The sequence below is a fragment of the Magallana gigas genome, chromosome 10 (assembly GCF_963853765.1).
Source record: "Magallana gigas chromosome 10, xbMagGiga1.1, whole genome shotgun sequence".
NCBI classification, from domain to species: Eukaryota; Metazoa; Mollusca; class Bivalvia; order Ostreida; family Ostreidae; genus Magallana; species Magallana gigas.
In genome coordinates this window covers 15,393,406-15,413,814 of record NC_088862.1, presented here as the reverse complement: position 1 = coordinate 15,413,814, position 20,409 = coordinate 15,393,406, and the positions used below count along the sequence as shown (strand labels likewise).

Sequence of the window (20,409 nt, the reverse complement as noted above, 5' to 3'; positions counted from 1 at the left end):
GATAGATTGTAGGACTTGAATCAGGATACATTTTTGTACTCTCTGTATATATTTGTTCTAGGTTTTTGTTTTCAAAAGGCAATATTTTCTAAGGTAATATTTAATGTTATAAATTAAGCACTGAGGTTTTCAGAGATAAATAAAAATTGGGTGTCATTTCGAAAGGTTACTATAACAGTATATTTATATACATGTTAAAAATAAATTAGAGTCTGACATTTAATCACATATACACGTATGTTTTTACTGGTTGTAAAAAGGAGGACCTTTTAAGCTAAATATATAAATAATTTTTTTTTAAAAGCAGTTGGATGTCAATATGAGAACCCAGTAGAATGATTTTCATACATGTACAAATACTGTACATGGTGTACATCACACATTATATAAATATAATGTAATATCATGTACCTTTATGCCTTTTAGGGGTTTTGATAAATGCATTGATAGTGAATTAGTATATTCTTTAATACATTTATATACCCCCAAGGACTGTGAAATCAAAGTACATATAATGTTGCATTACTGTTAATTGTGTCATTATCCGCAGCTGAGGTTTAAGACCTATAAGATTTCAGGGTTATAATGTTGTTTTTATAACAGCTTATTGCATACAGGACATTTTACACCTTTACAGAAGTCCCTTAATCTAATGTCGGGCTTCAGCTTATTTCCTAGAATCTTTAATCTTACTAAATCAATAGTACCTGTGCACTAGTGTTTTAGCAGAACACAATGTGTAGTATATATATAGAGTGTAAACCAAAAGTAGGGTTTTCCTAAGCATACAATGCAAGTTTTCATATACGTTGTTCAAACATACATGTAGAATTTGGACACAGGTACACATACTTACATGTACCCTGTAGAAAATTAAATGCCCGATGTCATATCTAGATCGGATTGCAAGGTGGGGTATATAGATCTATGTTCTATAAATCTGAAAATGTCAGGTTTCAAGGAAATCCTGCAGACTTGACACAGGTTTTAATATGTAGTAATTTGTTCAAGAAGCTAATGAAATATAAGTATTTATGAATGAATTTGATGTATATTAAATTGAAGAATATAGGTCAATTAAGGTTCAGCCGACATTTGAAGATCGTGTTGAAATTATGAATGGGTCTCGGACATGAAAAGTTTAAATTTGTACTTAGTTTATATTCTGAACTAGGTGAATTGGCAGTAGGCCAGATCTTAGCAGGTAAATGATAATTCCATGAAAATTTCTGACTCTTATCACCTTTTATATATAAATTCATATATTTTATCAGAAAAGGGGACACTGGATAATGTTACTTATGATATATAATGTGTGTTTAATGGTGAAGTAAGTAAGTATTATGGACTAGCTAGCTTAGCCATTGCGAAAAATCATCAGGATACAGTGGTATATGCTACTCTGCTGTGTGTTGTAAAGGAGAGAGTTGGCGAATATTTTCGACCTAGCCATTGGGTCTATTTTTAGGTACACACACAAGCTTAGCAGTTGTGTGGGGGGTTTCCAGCTGATAGTTTTTTTTCTGTGTTTTATATCCGTGGAGTTATTATGGACGTTTTCTTGTGTGGTTCATGATCAGGAAGTTGACTTTTTTTAACCTGGGATGGATACTAGATGAATTTTCATTTAATTTGGGCACGTAACTGTATCTAGAGTTTTGTTTTGAAAACATCCTTTGTCAGCTGATTTTTTTACAGTAAGTTTTGTTTGCTGTATAATTGTATGTATATATAGAAATATCTTAGCTGTTATGCTAGCTAGGGCACTGCACTATGATTCTCTTGAGGAAACGGGTTGTAATATTAACTGATCAGGATTTTCATCTTCATTTTTTTTAAATCCATGGTATCGACTCTCATACAATATAGCTAGATTTTTATGTGTATGGTATGTACTTTGAAAATTTGATTTTCCTAGCTGCATGAATTTGGCATCTCTTTATTTGAAATTCTTCTTTTTTCGACAGTGTCTCATCCACTGAATTATAATCTACACATATAAATGTCTGTGTTAAATTTAAATAAAAACATGTTTTCTCTAACAATTAACATTAGTACATGTTATATGTCAAGTATGTATCAGATTAAATGCGTAGTATTATTTTACTATTGTTATTTAATGTGAGTTGAAGGCTATACATTTGGGAATGCTAATGAGCTAATTAGAATACATAAACAAAATTAACAACGCAGAATATTCAGAAGTTGAAACATTGATGATAAGATCTAACTAAATTAATTACGCATTGTATTACCTGGTATTATAGTCAAATTTTAGATGAAGTTGATTTTTTATATCAGGATTTGTGCAGTGATAACAGCTATCAGGATCTTTTTATACCCTAGCTGTAATCATACTTAAAATGATTGTGTATAACAATTGTTTGCTCTTTCGCCATGCTGATTTCTTAATATGACTCTGTAATGTCATCAGATGAGATGGCTTATTAGATTTCCTATTTTTCATGTATTACTGTCATGATGCAAACATGTATGTAAACAAGTGTCATTCACTAGAGGACATTGTATTTTCAGATAATAAGATACATGTATATAAATTTTGATTTCAAATTAAATGTAAGGTTTTTCCCTAGTACATACATGTATTTCCTGTGCATTTTATGAACCAAGTGCCTTAACCCATCTGCATGCAAATGTAAATTATTTAAACAGAAAAAGGACATGTATGATGTTTCTTTATCATTTAACATATTTGTCATCACATGTTTATTAGAAATACATGATTTGAGCCATATTAATGTACAATCAAATATGCTAAGAAACAAAACATCTGGATATTATGAGAATTAATATCAAGCCAATAAGCGGCTGATCCTTATTATCGGTTGATAATTGATTGATATTGTTTTTCCCTGTTTTGTAGGTTATAATCCAGCGTCTCTATAACCCGGTCCTTTTTGTGTGTGAGTGAGTGATTGATACATTATAATGGAGTTGGATTATTATGTAGTTCTTGACATCGCCAAAGATGCCAGTCACGTGGAAATCAAAAAAGCGTAAGTAAATGAAGTAAATGAAGATTGAGATGGGTTTGGTGGGGGGGGGGGGGGGGGGGGGGGGGAGTTGGGTGGAGAGAGCTAGACTGTAACCAAAACAACAAAGATTAAGATAGTTTGGGGGTGGGTGGGGGGGGGGGGAGACCTCAATTTATCAGATATCTGCAAGAGAAATTGCCACATATAGATGAAGGGGTGGAGGAGGAGGGCCCAGAAAGCCTTGCAACCAGAGACCTTTTTTGCCTTCTTGAGTGATAGCTAGCTCTCTTGAACAGGCTACAAAGTAATTTATATACAGTTGAACTTTGATATCTCGGTCTATGATATCTCGAATACAATAGATATGTCGAAGTGATTTGTAAGTCCCAACCACTTATTATTTAACTATTTTACCCTCGATATCTAAAATACTCAGCTATCCCAAAGTTTTAAACAGTCCCATCTAGTTCGTGATAACAAAGTTTGACTGTAATAGTAAGCTTGATGGAGAGGGTTTGGGGTTGTGGGGGTGGGTGCTGAAATCAAGATCAACTCTTATTAAGTGTATAAACTTATAACATGTATGCTGTTGTAACACTAGGTTAATTCACCACACAAAAATAATAACTGTATTGTAAATTAGATACAAGTTGCTCTACAACCATTCATTGCTACACTATTGTATATCAGTTGTACAAAAGTGAAGATGAGTGGGAGGGGGTGGGGGTGTTTGAAGATAAGATGCAACATTCTGAAGGGCTGTTCAGGTAAATATCAGATGTCCTCAAGTGACTTGCTGTATGCTAGCTGTCAGGTAGCAAAAAATTGGGTCACACCCTGACCTAGAGATTAATGAAGATGGTCACGGTCCAACACTTTCCGTGTTTATATTATGAGGTAAAGGGATGATATTTGTTTACATAGAAATGTCCTTTATCATCATGCAGGGATTAATGGAAGCTGTCACCAAGACTTCTGTACCAAATTTACCAGTGTGAATGTCCTGAATAATGTATGATACTTATATAATTATTTAGGACATCTTTTCTTCCATCACTCTCTCACCTAAGTAATGTATTAAACTTATTCGGGGTGAGGGAATCCATCCTACCATATCTATATCCATGTGTATCAACCCACCGAGGCTGTCCCCCAAATCCTGAATATCAAAATTTTCTTTTATAAGGAATTAAAGTCAGTTATTAGCAAATCTTAAAAGCAAAATTCACTGTAATTGGTTTCGTTAATATTAGTTGGCCGCCAAATTTTTTTGTATTTTGTTGTTGGGACAAACTCTTAAACATTTTTTTTTAGCGAAATAGAAGATATGTAGTGTTGGCAGCGTATGTCATTGATAAATCTATTGAATCTATTGGCCATTATCTACATTGCCTCAAAACTGTTGATTCCACCCACAAAACTCAAGTAATATGAACAACATTATTAATGTATATAATTATATTAATGTATATATATAACCAGAAGAAAAAGTCTATTAACCTTTAGTACAATGTCATGTAAACTATGTGTTCCCTAGTAGATGAAATAAGGCCCAGTATTGATCATCAGTGCACCTTTTAATTAAATATTGCATAGACAATGATAGAGCACAGAGGAAGAATATATTCCAGAGCATAATTTTTTTTTCGATCAATTTACAAAAAAATCTATCATATTATTTGGCTAAGGGAATCTGATGGTGATATACAATGTATCCTTTAAATCTCTCGACCAGCTTACATAAATCCTAAGTATTAAACATGTAGATCGATTTGAGTCATCTCAGATCAGGCTTCAAGCTAACTTAACTGTCATCCAGTACACTCAGTGTTTAGGGACTAGGAGGCATAGAAGTTTGATTTATTAAAAGTAAGGTTATACCACATATTACAACCTGTATTATATATAGGGGGATCAGAATTTAATACATAGTTTTCACCTGTAGTTTTATAGTGATTTCGTAGAACATCGACCATATGATAAACAAATTAATGGCATTTCTGATGTAAGTCAAGTAAAAATATCTTTCTGATCGTGTAGCATTTGCTTGGCTTCAGATTCTTAGCTAGAGCTTAGTATTTACAACCAGTAAGGATCTTATACGTATAATAGCTCGGTGGCTTTATACTGGTACATACCTCTGTATATATTGCTGTTGACACTTACATTGTCAGTGGATTGTTTCTGTCAAGATCATGGCTCTTCAAGCTCATACAATACAGGATTTGTTCTAGGAAGAGAGTTTATATGTCTCTTGTTTACCAACCGCGAAATCATAAGATTAACTATTACTTATTTTGCCTTTTACTGGTTACTTGAAATTTTAATTTTTGATGTCTTGGAACAAGAGGAATCTTTGAAATCATTGAAGAGTCTTCGCGTTGTTTTATCATTAATTTAATATTTTCTGAATTATCTCATAAAAATGAGTTACAAGAAAGAGGCACTTACTAGGCAAAATTTACAGTTGCTATACATTACTGTAAACTAAGTACATTGTATTATAACACACAATTTATACTCGTTAATGGTCATGCAGTAAAAAACAGTTGCTATACATTACTGTAAACGAAGTATTATAACACACAATTTATACTCGTTAATGGTCATGCAGTTTAAAAAACAGTTGCTACATGACTGTAAGCTAAGTATATAAGACACAATTTATAATAAGTCTTGTTAATGGTCTTGCAGTTAAAAATAGGGCAGAAACAATTTTTGCAAGAAAGTAGTAACTTATTGCACAGGCATGAATTCACCCCTATTCACAAATATGATACTGTAGACAGAAAAATATTCATCCTGTTTTCTTTTCGCCCCTTTCGCCCTTGGTTTCAGAGGGCAAATTTAGACTGTGCAAATTACAGTGTCTCAAATATCTCTTTAAAAACACAACTGTGGGCAAATTCAAGACGGGGCAAAACTGTTTGCAAGTGTAGAAGGGCAAAAAATTACATGGGGTGAAAGCAACCCTGTATACAGTATACTTTACAGGTCATAAATCTGTATTTAAAATAACATGCAACTAGACTATGAAATTAAAGCATAAATCAGTGAAAAAGTAAATGAGTCGCGACTGTTAGACTTACTACTTGTAACCAAAGAATTAAATCTATACTCTGGGGTAGATTATGTATAAAAGCATGAAAGTCACAGCAATATGAGATGAATTTTAAAGCTAGGGCATTGAAAAGATATAGCATGCAGTTTCAAAATATAGGTTCATATTACCAACAAACAAATCTATTTTTGTAACAGTTCTAGAGTATGAATATGATAATGTAGTGAGGGAGTATGACTTGTGAATCAAATGACACTGTATGTGTAGATGTATGTGCATGTAGATATATGCATCACTTTTCTGTCCACAATTAACTTATTCTTGGTGAAGCATCTGGAAACCCTCTAAAATATTGGCTAGATGTATTAACTGTATTGATACTCTAAATTTATTTAAACATTTCAGAAGACCCCCTCCATTCCTTCAAAAATGATAAATTGCTTTACTCCTTGTATGGTATTTTGATTCTTTTTTTAATAATTTTGGTTTTTATTTTACCATCTCTATATTTAAAAAATATCTATCTTGTAGGTCAACCTAACCTGGGGTATATATACTCATAAGTGTCTTAATTCACTTTACCCAAAACAGATATACTAACTTAGCAGTTACTGTAAAGAAATAGGTTGATTTATATTTGATTTTTTTTTTTTTTTACTGAAACTCAACCTCCTTTGCATTTGAGAAATCATTTCATTCAAAACTTTTTATGAATGATTCATCATTTCTCCATACTCTTTAAACACGCGTATGTTCTGTGAGAAGAAAACAGCTGTACCATTGAACCATCTCTCCACTCCCAGGCTGTAGATGCATGGTAATTCACTTCGACCTTCAAAGCCGAATCTAACAGGGAATGATTAAAGAAAAATTTTAGAAATGAAAATTCGGCAGGATTGGTCTCGTTGGGTAATATAAATAACCACGGAGGTGACTCAGATATCACAAAATTGATGACCAGGTACTAGACAGATCGAGAAGTAAAGTTGGTTTTGATTTTTTGAAAAAAAAGCCATCTGCCCATTGTTTACCATGAGTATCACACCTAATTACCTTTATTACTCATTAACACTGGTACGTTATGATCCTAGGCAAAAAATTTTCCACCAATCAGAAAGATTTAGATTTCACTGAAGATTTATCAGCCACCTTGCGGAATGCATGCATGCAGTTCCTGGAATCTGATTCTTACACCCAGGGGAAATTATTTACTACAAACTATAAGAGGTCATAATTTTATTAGTGTTGCAATGTTTGCACATTCCTTGATGGATGTTGATATAGTGATCGAGGCAATGTTATATCTTTTCTTACAAAAAGTGCCTGAAAAATTGGTATTGATAAATAATATTTAATGTTAAATTTACCCAGTAAATGCTAATGGCATTTATATTAATCTCATTTTGGGAGATTTATAAAATTCCCAGAAATATTGAAAATCTGCATTACAATTAAAGTACATGTACATACATGTATTCAATTTGGTACTTGCATCTGTAGGCAAAATGTATAGTTGCACAATACATGTACAGTTGAGCTGGTAAGCAAAACAATTTAAACAAACCAAAGAGGTTTAATATATCTGTAAAAATCCATGCATGCATGATGTGCAGTGCACACAATTGATCAATATTGGTGCAGCCTGTCACACAGGCACACCACTTTGGATTACTAATACAATGCCATTTTGTAAAATGCGCTTCAAATAGCCCACATATTGAACATGTTGAAGTATTTTGAAATTAGAAACCGAATTGTTGGGTTCTTGTTTAAAAAACATACATGTAGGGGAGGGCGCATTGTGGTAATTTGAAATTTTACAAATGAAATAAAGTGAAATATTCATATCCCTTTTGCTGAGCAAAGCATACCTTAGTCTAAGAATGATTTCAGATGTTATGGTACCCTATTTCTTTGTTGAGATTGTGATTAATTACTAATATTAGATTTTATGACAAAATTTTGTGTGTTTCTTATGCAATTAATGATTTGAGGCATCACAAGAAATTAGGTACTATCAGAAAATGTTAGATTTTTGTATTTTTAAAAAAGAAAAAGAAAAAAAAATTGGAGGCATGTGCATCTCGGATAATCAAAATTTTTGTTTAATGTATTATTGTAATAAACATCCTATAATTCTGCCTTTCTTTTACAGTTACAGAAAGCTTGCACTAAAATGGCATCCAGACAAAAATCCCGACCAGAAGGAGGAAGCAGAGAAAAAGTTCAAGGAGATTTCTGAGGCTTATGAAGTTTTATCAGACAGTAAGGCAAATGTGCTGTATATGTGGTTATAATACATAGACTTTTTTCTGCAAAAGGGGCCATTTACAAGTTAAATGATGTGAACTAATACTTATGATTTGGTTATTATGTACATCATTTAAAATCACTAATAAATGTCCACATGGTATAAATGCAGCAATCTGATTGGCCATGTTGCAAATATCATATTACACTTTATTTTAATTCAGAGAATTTCTTATTCAAAGTAACTTGTAGTTTCTTTCAAAATATTAAAATAAATGATAAATGTTTGTTGTTTCAATTCTTCTCAAGTAGATTGAAATTTAGTCTGAAATGGCCTCAACCGTCCAGCCCTCTTAAGTACATACATATTCTGTGCACAAACTGCAGTCTATACCTTTCTGTGTAATTTACAGAGGAGAAGCGAGAGATTTACGACAGGTACGGAAAGGATGGCCTGACCGGCGGGGGAGGGGGAAGAGGGAGTGGATACAACGACTTCAACATGGGCGGAGGATTCACCGGCTTCCATCCGTTCCACTTCCGAGACCCAGAAGAAGTGTTCAAGGAGTTTTTCGGTGGAAGGGATCCTTTTGCTGCTTTCTTTGGTAAAATACATCGAAAGGTGTTGATGGACCTGTTTACTTGACATTATGATTGCACATGTGAACAGGTTTATATAGGATAGACAACTTTAAATTTATAATGTGACAATTTTTTTTCTCCTTTTAATACAGGATCAATATGTCAAAGGGACCATAAAACTAGATAAGTTGTTCACTTTTTATCTCGGTCTCACTTTTAGATATTTAAAGGAGCATATTGCGGAAAAGTGAGATTAAGATCAAAAGCGAGCTTGTCTAAGTTTTTGGCCCCTGACCACTGTTTTCCCTCTATAAGATAGCCATATTTTAATTGTCGCTATATTTTTCTGACTGAACTAGGTGAAGAGCTTCACGTAAATACTTTTCTACAGAGGCAATACTTTTTGTCTTTTATACAACAACAATAGGGTAAAACACGTACGCTTATAACAACGCTCCTGAAACGGCAATTTCACTTCTTTATAAGCGTAATTCAATATATCTGTCAAGTTTACTAAGTGAATATGGTCATTAGGTCTGGAATGAAAACATTTCGCTGTAATCGTCAATTCATTATAAGCATGTTTGCTATAACTGTATTTTACTGTAATTGGAGGGCACATTGAAAAGATGTTGACTTTTATGTTACCAATGTATTACAGTACAGGTATTTCAGGAACCAAAGAAATTGTACCAAAAGACCTCAGCAGCAAGAACACTGAATGACAATGACTTTTGTTTTTACTAAATTTTTTATAGTACTGTAGTGTAGTTACTGTATATCCAGTTTTTTTTGCGTGTCACAAAATTTGCAAATATGGGGGAAATCAATAACGTTTTAAATTTGCGTCAGTCTTTTTTTGCTATTTAAAAAGTTTCCTATGGAAAATGATACAGGATATAATTTCTGCATATTCAATTATTTGTGATTTAAAAGAGGTCATGAAAAAAGCAAAAATTCGCAAAAATTACCAGATATAAGGTATCACAGTATGAGCCACAAGAAAAAGGACACTTTTTATCAAATTTCAAAAAAAGTTCTTTTAAAAAAAAATTAAGCATGCATATCTCTGTACCTATATGACTAAATTGTCAATGATTGTATGCAACAACTTTTTGAGTAGAATGTAGTTGTATTGAAATAAACCCCACAAAAAATGATGTAAATAAAGAAGAAGAAAAACCCATTAAAAAATATGGGTGTATTCGTCTGCTACCTCCAGAACTGGTCCTGAATATCTCCACTCTCCAGCAGATCTCTATTGTCTACCTGCTATTTAGAAAGTAGACAATGTAGATCTACCAGAGATCTCCATACTGCAAACGAGCAAGTTAGGATTAGGGTGATTTCACCATGCATCGGACAACTTTGGATTTTTCCCTTTGTTCACGCATCAAATATCTTACAAATATATAGAAAACTTGTTTTAAAAGTTACAGGTTTTCCCCTTGCTTAATTATTAGAGAAAAAATTGGGAAATTGTTAAAAAATGTAGAAAATAAAGCAAATTAATGAAGTGTTGAACTATTTCACCATGGATCGGACAATATTTACCAAGCATCGGACAGTTATAGCAGTACAGTAGAGATTGAAAATAACAACATTTTCTGGTTTTAATGAAAAAGTTCTTTACGGAAAAAATAATTTATTCAATTGCTATTCAGATTTCTTTTTAATGTAAATCCTCAAATCTACGTACTATATGAATTTAGACTAGTGCTTCTGTTTAAAGGAATATTTATCATAAGGGGTTCTTTCTCGTGTCAGCTCCTACAGGAAATTTGGACTAAAAGGGCTTTATCCGTAAAACTCAATTTCTAAGTGGTCTGAGGAAAATGTATCAATTATTTTTAAAATTTTTATTTTACTTCTCATTTAAAGTATATCACAAGGAATGGGCACATAATCTCCATATTATAAGAAGAAATCATGCAGTGAAAATTGTCCGATGCATGGTTAATTTGTGTCCGATCCATGGTGAAATGAACATATGGTGCAATAATGACCTTGACATTAATTGTTCAAATTTCTTGGACTTATTTTAATCAAATTTTGTTTCAAAACTTACTTCTTTTTAATTATTTTACGCAGAGAGTGCATTTTCACTAATTCACAATCAAACGCACAACATTCAAATAATGCTTTGGTGTAAAATCTTCGTTAACTTAATTTTCAATAATGGCGTATTTGATGTCATTTTACGATGCCTATATTGCTATTTCTTTGACAATGTGACTGTCAAATTCTTAATAATGATAAAGTTCATTTGTTCTAATTCAGGAATATACGAAACAACACATGAGCGCATGCACATTTATTTGTATATTTATAAACAAAGTTGTCCGATCAAAGGTATGTGTCCGACGCATGGTTAATTTACCCTACTCATGCAGTTCTCCTAGCGACCAAACGAATACACCCTAAATGTAACACAGTTGATACTGCATGAGGAAGCTTGGTTCAGAGAGCTGACCTTTGTTTTTCCACTTCCAGGTCGTGACAATCCCAATAACTTCCAAGACTCTTTTCCAGGCTTTACACGTCCCTCCATGCACTTTTTCGGAGGACACTCAGACATTTTCGGAGATGGAGGGTAAGTAGGGGAGGGGACGGGAATATTTTTGGTGATGTTTTAGCTGAACCATTTGTCCGCTGAATGATTGACCTGTGAATTAATTGCATTTTAAGTACCACAGAAAGTACATGAATTAACGTGACTTAATGTGTATATTTATCAGCATGGTAGTAGTAGTAATTAGAGTGTGATGTTTATGTTGTGTTTTGTCCTTGTTACCAATTTAACAATTTTAGCTCGTTGATATGTTATTTAAGCCCACTTAGAGAAAAAACATTGTATACATGGAGACTTAGATACTTGATGTGCAGAGGGAAAAGGGGGGAGATTAATAAAAGAAGAAGATTGATTTATATTTAAATGAATAATCATATTTTTTGAGGGGGGGGGTTGAATTTTGTAGCATGATATTTTAAGGGTTTCTGAAGCACTAAATATATTTGTTAGCACTCTGCCTACTTGTTCTGCTGGGTTGTCCTCAATCGCACAAGGGATCTAATTCTACCCTTGTATGCTGTAATTTTCATAACATCTGCAGATATTAGGGACAGTTGAATCTTTTTCTTGCTGGACCAGCCTGTCTCATGCCACACATATGTACACAGAACTGAGCTGAACTTAGTGTCATTTCAAATTCTTCTTCAATATTTTTCCGTAATGTATGTGTTAAATGCAGCTTTGTCATATTAAATCGACACCATGGTTATGACTTATTCCAAAATATATATATATTCATAAATGGACACTTGAATATGAAGCTGATAAGTATGGTTTCCCTGCTGTGTTGTCAAAAAAGTCAGATGCATCAGGGTTGTCTCTAAAAAGTGAAGTAGAAGGAGGAAATGAAAAAGTAGCAGGGGGTCTGGGGGTCTTGCTTATAGCTACTGTAACATTGTGTTTGAAATGCAAAAATAGCCGGGTAATTAAGGCATTATAGGCGGGGGAATTCCCCGCCTCCTGGGTCTTAGAGACAACCCTGTGCATAAATTGTTTGGTGTTTTTCTCTGTTTATTTTTTTTGTCAATTTTTGACTTGAAGTGACATTCTGATACCTAATTTTTCTGTTTTACTTGTTACTATTACTGCTGTTAGAATATTTTCAACACCAGGTGCCACTGTATAGTCATTTTGTGGTCTTTGTTTGTGTTTGCATGTACAATCGGCTTCAGAATCTATGTCTGCAGTGTATAACTTGTTTCATGGAGAGCTTATAAGTACTGGGGAGATAGTTTAGGATGTCAATGACTTTAAAGTTAGAAAAGAAATACTTTTACTTTGGTTTTCACTTTTGATTAACCCAGTAGTATTTTGCCAAGAGGCCCTGCAATTTTTTGCCGTTGAAAGTTTCCACTGATAAGCCTTTAATTTGATTTTTGCTGAGGGATCATGTACCAAGTAATTCTCCTGCGGGTGAACTGTTCATCATGAGATTGAAGTGTTACCCAGACATTTTTGGCTGCTATGCCATGGAAATCCTTTAACATTTTTTTTTCTTTACTAAATATCCTCCACTACAATTCCCAGTAAATAGTGCAGATATCAAGTAATTGTTTTAAAATACCAGGTAGTTCCAGTATTGTTAGCTGTTATTCTTTGACAGTAACTGTAATTATATCCAAGATTTCCTGTAATGTTTGTTGATATTCCCTTATTTTTTTTCTTTATTGATATTCCCAGTGAATTTATTGTTTTAATTCCTCAAGATTAAAATTAATGTTAATTTTTCTTGCAGATCTATTATTTTATTGCTATTATATCAATAGTTATAAGAGATATCAACACAATATCCCAAGAGATGTCAACAAGGTTTCTTGTTGATATCCCTTTCAACTTGGTTGATATCCCAAGGGATAATTTGTTGATATCCCTTTTAACCTTGCTAATATCCCTGTTGATATCCCAAGGGAATATCAAGATAACCATTTTAACTTTGTTCATATCCCTCAGGATATTGTGTTGATATCCCTTATATCCTCCAGGATATTGTGTTGATATCCCTTAGGATATTATGTTGATATCTCTTGGGATATTTTGTTGATATCCCTTATGACTATTGATGAAGTTGTTAGTCATCCCTCCCTGTTTATTTTTTTGTAACATTCCTTGTAGTTCAGTACTAATGTTCCATGTAAATTTCTTTGTTGGAAGATTTGGTATTTACCTGTTGGTATATCCTTTTAAAGTGCTTTTGAATTATTCTTTTTTTATACTACTGTACTGTGGGAAATCCCAAACAAGTTTGCATGCTATGTAAAACTTAATGAACCATGCACCCTTGAAGGGTGAAGTTCTGTGTTATCATAAGGAGGCCATGCGGACAAACCAAGATTTTGAATGCACCAATCAAAGAAGTATTTGTACATTTTGTATCAGAACAAAAGATCATGACAATATGATTCCCTATTAACAGAGATCATTTACGTGGATCTGAAATTTTTCTAAGCAATTAAGTTATTACTTACAAAATTGCATATCTAGTAAAAATATATGCCATTGGTAATATCACTAAAATGGAATAAAATAAAGCTTTGACAGCACCTATCAAAAGGATACAAAGTGAATTCGAATATGGAAAACATGATCAGAAGTTCAGATTAATCCCATGGAATGATACAATCACTTTATGACAACTCAAGAAGTTTTTTTTAATGGGGGAAAAACAATATTTCCTGAGCTGGGGTCTGCTGAGTGCATTAATTGTAAAAAAAAATTAAATGTATTTCCCCTTCATTGATGGTCAGAACTTCTTAGGAGACACTTCTTAGCTGAATTTGACTAAACTTGGAACATAGGTTGCTCAATAGAAATTGTCATCAGCCTGATTCAGGGTAATTTTGGGAAAAATCAAAAATGTATTCAATGTAATGTCCTATTGAGAGGATCATAGCATGCATGTTAATGTTAGAATGGATATCGTCAAACTAATTTGCATGGAGTACAGTTTATTGTCCTTTCGCTCTTTTTAACATCATTATTTATTGAATGCTTTTACTAACAACTGCATGGGGGAAAAACTCGATGGAGGCGAGTTTTTTGATAAGTTTCTGGGGTTGGGCATCCATGCAGCCTGTGCATTCCACATTATCTCCGCAGTCGACGACGCATGCAGCGTAGACGGGAGAGAAGCGACGGACCGGCTTATTCCCGTCGACCCAGGGATGTAGCCGAGCGGAGCGTTCACCATCCAGTCGGACACTCGCCATTCCTCCATTTCGGAATCCCCATGGGGCTTGGTTTCCATTCTCCTCTGTTTGATGACCATTTTGGAATGCATCCAAGCTCTGGGTAAATTCATGAATATTCATCATTTTGGCATGCTCCAATGGGATCTTAGTAGGGATTGGGGTCTGCAGAAGGGGGATTATGATGAGGTTTTGTCATGATTCGACAATAAAAACTGATCTTCATATTAAATTTATGGATCTCACGATATCATTATTCTCTTCATATCTTTCCTCATCATTACACTTCATTTATACAGTATTCACTGTACTCTATAAATACTATATAAACAGACGTTAAGAACTTGAATCATGTCAACAGTACAATCCTTAGTGTATACAGCAGTTTTAGATACATGATGTAGTCAAAGCACCAGAGATTAGTGTTGAATAATCGAATGACCAATAGCTGACCATTTATTGTGTATTAATGCATCATGATTTTAATACTGTGATGATGTTTATATACTCTGATGAAGTGTCAAGTTTGTTGTTGTTTTGAAACACTTAAACAATATGCTGGTTATAGTGTATGAGTGTTGCCTAATTAACACCATTTAATTGCTTCAAATTAGTCGTGTGTTAAAATTGTTTAAAGAAAGTTTGACCATTGGTGCAAAGTTTTGGTGTTTATTTTAATGTACATGTATGGGTTTGAAGTGCAGATCTTTGCGTGTGGTGTTGCTGTGCAACTAATCATGCTGAAAAAAAAATCATAGGTGTCATACAATTCCCACGGTTAATTAAATGACCATTTTTTCAGAATTTCCATTGCAAACGTACCCAATATAAACTAGCACTGCTTCAACCTGTGTTTTAATAAGAAGCAGATAATTACATAAGACCATGTACAATGTAGAAGAAAAATAACAAATTCAACATTCTTTGCTACCTGTAAAAATATTACAAGTCTGGTAACTCTAATGAGGGGGAAGGGGTTGGTAGGTGGGTTTCAGTTGACAGTTTTATTCTAAGAAACTGTCTTCTCCTGGAATAATGGTTGTCCTAGAGGTGATTGATATGATGATAACTAGGTCTTCATAAATGTTGTAAAATTTGATCTAAGTATAATAACATTAAATTTTAAAAACACATGCACACACATACACATTTGTATTAATGAGGCTGGATGCTCAAAAATTTAACCATCAAATTTTAAGATATTATTTATTTAGCTATTAACTACTTTTGAGTAAGAAAAAGAAAATCTTTATGTTTTGACTTATAAATTTAGCCAAATTTTTTATATTTATGCCCCCCTTCGAAGAAGGGAGGGCACATTGCTTTGCTGCTGTCTGTCGGTCGGTCTGTCGGTCCACCAACAGTTTCTGTTCATTTTCTTTGCAGAGGATGAACATATTAGAATGAATTTTGGTATACAGGTTTATCATGATAATATCTAGGTCAAGTACAATATTGGGTACGATCGAGCAATTTTAGACAGAGTAATGGCTCTTGGACATAAAAAAATTCCAGTTATTTGCACTTTCCGCTCATTTTCTTCGCAGAGGGTGCACATATTGATTTGAAATCTTGTATACAGGTTTATCTAAATAATGTCTCGGTCAAGTTCGATTTTGGGTATGATAGAGCAATTTTTGGCAGAGTTATACCCCTAGGACTTAGAAAAATTCCAGTTATTTGCAGTTTACATTTATTTTCTTTGTGGATGTTTCCAAGGGAGGGGGGCATAAGTGTTTCACAAACATCTTTTGTTTTATAAATAGAGCTCTTATTGTAAAGGAGATCAATACAGTCTAAAAGTGGCCACGAAATTGCCAAGCTTACTTAACACAAATGTCAAAATGTAACTACGATATAAGGTGTAATCTTTCATAACAGTAAATTTTATGTTTACTGTTGTATAACAAAATTATTATTCATTGGATAGAAAAACAGAACAAAGCAGGTTCATTAAGACTCCTGGCTCCATCGTCACCAAAATTTTCAAATCCCTCAACTCGTTCCTCAACTCAAATCCTTTAAAGAAAAGGACATAAATTCGAGGTCAAACCTCAGATTTGAGGCTGAGTATTGACTTGAGGAAAGTTGGTGACGGCGGGGCCTGAAGTACTTAGTGAATGTCTAAGGAGGGACAGAAACTCTGTATTTCATTGTGTAATTCGGTTTTATCGTTCTTTGTTGACAGGTTCTCCAATTTCTCCAGTACATCCTTCAGTGGCCCCAGGGGTGGAGGAAATTTCAGATCCAGCTCTACATCCACCAAATTTGTCAACGGCAAAAAAATTGTGACCAAAAAGTGAGTTTTATGTCTTTGCCTTAATTAATTTTAGTACATGTTCATTTTATGCGAGTATATACTGTAAAAGTGGTTATTTAGTATTTACGCATGAGGAAAATTGTCACTAGTTACGCGGTAGGCTTTAAAGTGTGGAAAAAAAACCTGTGCATATGGTAAAAAATATAAAATGTAGAGTGATAAATCACATATTTGCATATTTAATGTTTGTCTACATAAAAACGTGTACTTAACCACCAGACTGAGTGTAAATAACCACTTTACAGTACTTATATGTATTATATTGCAAATCTGCTGCTATAGGTTGAAAATCCTATATATTGCAATTTTGTTATGGTATAAATTTTTCACGTTTTATCAGAAAACAAAAGCTGTGTTATAAAGTAAATAAAGTGTTGTCTGTTTTCTCATTCTTAATAATATACTGTAGAAGCAGAAATATTCGTTGAGGATTTAATTTCATTATTTTCATCGGCAGTATCAATTAACGAAATTAAATCCATGACAAATGTTTAACCAAAGTATCAATGAATACAAAGAGATTACAATATAACAAAATTTAATGCCAACAGAATTTTATTTGGTTCAAAAACAAGGAGATTCTGACCCTACAAAAATATGTGCTTCTACAGTTGTCCCACAATAAAAATTCTGTAAACCAACTTTTATTTGCATGTGAGAATTGTTCGGGATGGCCTCATTTTCGTGAATATTTCTCACCATTGACCAGTATTATCAATATACATGTAGTTGTAACAACAACAGAAAGATGAGGAAAAGGTTTGGTCATGAAAATTTGCGAAATAAAGTTGTCGCTAATACATGTTGGTTAACTTTACAGTATATGAATTAAACTGTATGACAGGTTAACCGAATTAAATTCATTTGATAGATACCTGTCACTATACTTCTTCAATAGAACATGTAGAAGGAAGCAAAAGACTTAAGAATTTATGATTTAAGGCAATATGAGCTGTATTTTTTAGAATTTCATTTTGCTGCAAAAACCTGCTAGTACGATAAGTCTGAATGTAACTCAAACTTTTATGATAAATAAGATTTGAAAACATCATTAATTTTTGTCAAAAGAGAGAATATATAGCAGATCAATTTTTGTACAGGACGACAATAAATCAATTTTGCTACAATTAAGGCTTCTTGACAGCTTTTTCCGCGAAAATATAGCTTAAAGAAATTTAAAAACCATCATATTTTTTGTCATTTTAATAGAAAATAACATTTTTGTAAAAAAACGAATTCAACATGAAAATTGCAGCTCATATTGCTTTAAGCAGATTGAAAGTGAAAACAATATGAAAAATATATTTCTACAATGTGAAGAAATTCCAATAACATCAGTGAAGTTTCATCATATTCAACATCACAGAAATTTTTGATATCTCCCTTTCAGAGTGGTGGAAAATGGCAAGGAGACGGTAACCGTTACAGAAGATGGTAAAGTGGTCAAACATCTAGTAAATGGTGAAGAGAAACAGGCGATAAAGGGATGAAGGTGTCTGACCAATCACAACTAAAGCGCATCTGTGTTATTTATAGTAACATTATATATTAATTAAGTCAAATATCATCAAGAGCTTAATAATATTTACTATGTAAATGGGTCGTTTGAAAGTGCATTGGGGTCAGGACCTTTCTTTTTTATGTGTCTTTTATCCAGGCCAGAATTTTATCTTTCGTAACTTTCTGATGGTAAATTGAAGTAAAATCTGAATTTAGATATACATGTTTTTTCCTGAAAGTGAAGCAATTACATGCTTCTTCTTTCATTGTTATGAAAAAATGGTGATTTTTTTACCCTTTTTTGCAAGGTCAAATTGCAATATGTTGTGTTTACTGTCTGTAGATGATGTATGTGTGTTGTTTATTGTATATGTCCGGATATGTGTAGCCGCAGTTAATCTTACGTTACAAGATTCTCTATTGCTGTTTACCAGAATGAGTGCACAATGAGAAATTGCAAAGAAATGCAAACATATCTGAACGAAATGATTATTTTCCAACTTGTTTTGTTCAATTTTTTGATTCCTTTAAGCTGGAATCACCTTCTTTCAGAACAGGGTAGAAGATTTTCAAAGAAAGATGAAAAATTTACTTAAAAAAAAATTTTTTTTTGTTTTCAAATGTTAAAGAATGTCATGAAATTTGCTTTTGGGCCTTTGGTGAAGACAATATGTAAACTGTCTGGGTTTTTGTTTGCCTGTTATACCGGTACCATGCTATTATGGCAGATTGTTTCTCTTCAGTATATTTCAATGTTCAGCTGTTTGTTGTGCCATATATGGGAAAAAATATCAAAATCTGTATGTATTTTTAATTTAATATGCTTAAAATTTATTGCATAATTGAAAAACATGAATACAATTGTTTGATGCCGTTGTTTTTTTTTCTCAGCAGGATCTCATGTTATTGTTTAAAACAATGGCACTTTTGACTTTTGAAATTGATACCGAAAGAACATAGTTGTTTCTGTTAAATCATTATGTTCTGAATATTTTGTAAAGCTTCAATTATTATTTATATGAGATAGAAGCTTTTTCCACAGCAGAGGATAAAAATTCTCACTGATACATGTATTTTGATGCTAGTGTCTCAACACATGATAAACTCTATATATAACATTGTTGTTTCTGCGACTCTTTAATAATCAGACTCCTTGAAACTTGAGACGTACTCTACAATTGGAAGTGGAGACTCCACAACCTGTAAAGTGAAGAGTACTATGCTATATTGGTCATTGATGATTAAAGTGTTTAGCTTTTATTTAAATCGTATGTCAGTCATTTGCAAATGTCACAGGTGTGGTATATGTTGCAATTGGTTTTTATGATTTTGTTTTTTGTTTAATTTCTTTTTCCCCATCACTTTGCTACCACACAGTCTTTTGTAAATGTCTGGCCAGTCTCTGTTGTAGGATCATCTATATACAGAGGAAGTGTCTCTTTATAATTTTAACAGCTGTGTACAATATTATCATGTATAATGTTTTTTTTTTCTTTTTCTCTTCTCTTCATAGTATTATGTATCAAAGTTGATTACTGTCTTTGAATTCATTCATTTTTACCATGTTTGGCCAAATAGCAAATAAATAAGCTATATTTGATTGTGTTGGCGCAGTTTAATTTATGAATGTTCTGCTACAGTTAACAAGACAAAGCTTTTCTGAAAATGTGGATCAGAATTTCAAGGAACGAAATAAAACATAGATTCTGCAATCCAAGATTGTCTACAATTTGAAACAACCCCTAGCTATCAAATGACTTAATAAATTTAGATGAAAGCCTTTTCGACAGATAAAATTAAAGCCATCATAAAATGAAAATGTGTTGCCAACAAACTATAGCATGGGTTCAAACAAAGAGTAGCTTATTTTCTTTAGACAGCATAGACGTTACTCCCATTTGCAGATCTATTTTGCCAGAATATATTGTAAACATTCCATTTGG

The 20,409-nt window shown here is 33.0% G+C and overlaps 1 protein-coding gene across 8 annotated transcripts in view; it reads left to right on the top strand.

Moving 5' to 3' along the window:
- The window catches only part of LOC105326853 (dnaJ homolog subfamily B member 6), a 32,459-nt gene extending 12,395 nt beyond the window's left edge, over window positions 1-20,064 (top strand). For 4 of the 8 annotated variants that reach the window (XM_011427062.4, XM_034454696.2, XM_034454693.2 and 1 more), the window contains exons 2-8: window positions 2,885-3,017; window positions 8,213-8,322; window positions 8,721-8,912; window positions 11,383-11,482; window positions 14,558-14,749; window positions 16,835-16,945; window positions 18,357-20,064. In XM_011427062.4, coding sequence (XP_011425364.2) covers window positions 2,950-3,017; window positions 8,213-8,322; window positions 8,721-8,912; window positions 11,383-11,482; window positions 14,558-14,749; window positions 16,835-16,945; window positions 18,357-18,456 — 873 coding nt within the window. In that variant the 5' untranslated portion in view covers window positions 2,885-2,949 and the 3' untranslated portion in view covers window positions 18,457-20,064. Of the gene's footprint in view, window positions 1-800; window positions 911-2,884; window positions 3,018-8,212; window positions 8,323-8,720; window positions 8,913-11,382; window positions 11,483-14,557; window positions 14,750-16,834; window positions 16,946-18,356 lie in introns of those variants that run through there. The other 4 variants (XM_034454697.2, XM_034454700.2, XM_034454712.2 and 1 more) reach the window with 4 other exon arrangements.
- Window positions 20,065-20,409: the final 345 nt, after the last annotated feature.